The sequence below is a fragment of the Fonticula alba genome (genome assembly GCF_000388065.1).
Source record: "Fonticula alba strain ATCC 38817 unplaced genomic scaffold supercont2.15, whole genome shotgun sequence".
NCBI lineage: Eukaryota > Rotosphaerida > Fonticulaceae > Fonticula > Fonticula alba.
In genome coordinates, this window is record NW_009242985.1 from 235114 (window position 1) to 236712 (window position 1599).

General features: G+C 73.7%; 1 protein-coding gene across 1 annotated transcript; it reads left to right on the forward strand.

The window, feature by feature from the left end:
• Positions 1-409: 409 nt before the first annotated feature.
• On the forward strand, positions 410-1349 carry H696_05915 (hypothetical protein; the record flags this gene model as incomplete). Its single annotated transcript, XM_009499691.1, has 2 exons — positions 410-1081; positions 1241-1349. 2 exons carry the CDS (start codon positions 410-412, stop codon positions 1304-1306), a joined length of 738 nt encoding a protein of 245 aa, XP_009497966.1. The 3' UTR covers positions 1307-1349.
• Positions 1350-1599: the final 250 nt, after the last annotated feature.

Below are 1599 nucleotides of genomic sequence, written 5' to 3' on the forward strand. Positions count from 1 at the left end.
GGGGGGGGGGGAGAGAGGTGCTGTCTGGTGGGCGGCGCACGCCAGGCTGGCCGCGCACGCCGAGCGCGCCCTTTTCTGGCGGCCCGGCGCGAAAAAATAACATTGCGTGGTCACGCCACACATGCGTTGGCATCCGCGACCACTCCCACCGATCTCAGCCTCTTAAGCCGATCGCGCGGGGGCCGGTGGCGGGACGATGGCCACCGGCACACGCGCATCCCGCCCCCCGCCCTCCCTGTCTGTTGCTGCTGCTGCTGCTGTTGCTGCTACTGCTCTCCCCTTTCCTCCCCCCCCCTTTCCTCTCCGCCACCGCCACCACCGCCACTTCCCCGCCGCCCGCTGGCCACTTCCCCGCCGCCCGCTGGCCACTTCCCCGCCGCCCGCCGCCCGCCGCCCGCCGCCCGCCGCCATGCGTTACCGCCGCCAGATGTCCCGGGCCCTTGTCCCGCAGTCGATGCCGGAGGCCCGGCGCCTTGGCCCGCAGCCGGTGTCCCTGCCGCCGGTGGAGGCACTCCTGGCCTGGGTGGCGCCGAAGAGTTCAGGCACCGTGCCTGCCGCGGCGGCCGCGGCCGCCTCCCTCGCGCCCGAGATGGCGGACTCCCCGCCGTCACCGTCACAGCCGCCGCCGCCGCCGAGCGCCAAGTCCACTGTCTCCCGGCGCCCGGCCAGCCTGCAGTCCTCCACGCCGCTGGAGTATGATGTGTTTGTGCGCGGCCCGGGCGGGGCGGGGTCCCGGCGCGGGGGCGTGTCCCCGGGGCCCGGGGCCCGGCGCGCCTCGGACTTCCGGGCGCTGCTGTCGCGTGCCCAGCGCAACCTGGACCGCCACCGGCGGGTGCGCATCCATGCCCTTGGCCCGGCCATTGAGCGGGCCCTGGCCGTGGCTCTGGCCCTGCGCCGGCAGCACGCGCAATCGGCGCTGGCCTGCTCGCCGGCCCATCCGGCCGGTGTGCCTGTCGGGGCCCCGGTTCCCGGGTCGGGCAAGGGGCACTTCGATCGGGCTCCCCTGGCCCCGGGGCTGCTGGACTGCCGGGTGAACCTGCGCACCGAGTGCCTGGTGGACGATGTGACGCCCCAGGATGATGTGCGTGCCTCCCTCCTGTGGCCCTGCCCCCTCGCCGCTCCCCCGCTCCCCCCTGCCTGCGCTTTGCGCTTGTCCCAGCACCTGTCTCACATGTGGGAGCCTTCCTTTCCGGCCGCCCCCCCCTCCCGCCCCCCTTCCCAACGCATGATGATGGGCCAGGATGAGGCTGCATCCACGGCATCCCGCCTGGTGTCGGCCGTCACGGTGGAGGTGTTCTTCCGGTGAGAGGGCGCGACGCCCTGGTGTTTTTTTTTTTATTTCCCCCCCCCCCCCCCTCGCCGCTGTCCCACATACTCGCCTCGGGTCGCGAAAACAATAGATGCCCCTCGGGGGGCGGATCCCGTGCCGGCCCACGATCCGAGATCACGCTCTCGAAAGGGTTGGCATGTGCCACGGAGAGCCAGGCCATCCCCGGGGCCTCTGCCCTGCACCGCGGCGGCGGCGGCGGGGGGGGGGGGAGGGGGCGGCTCGCGGGGCGGTCTGTGTTCGCGCGCCGTTCGGGATTGACGAATGGGCCG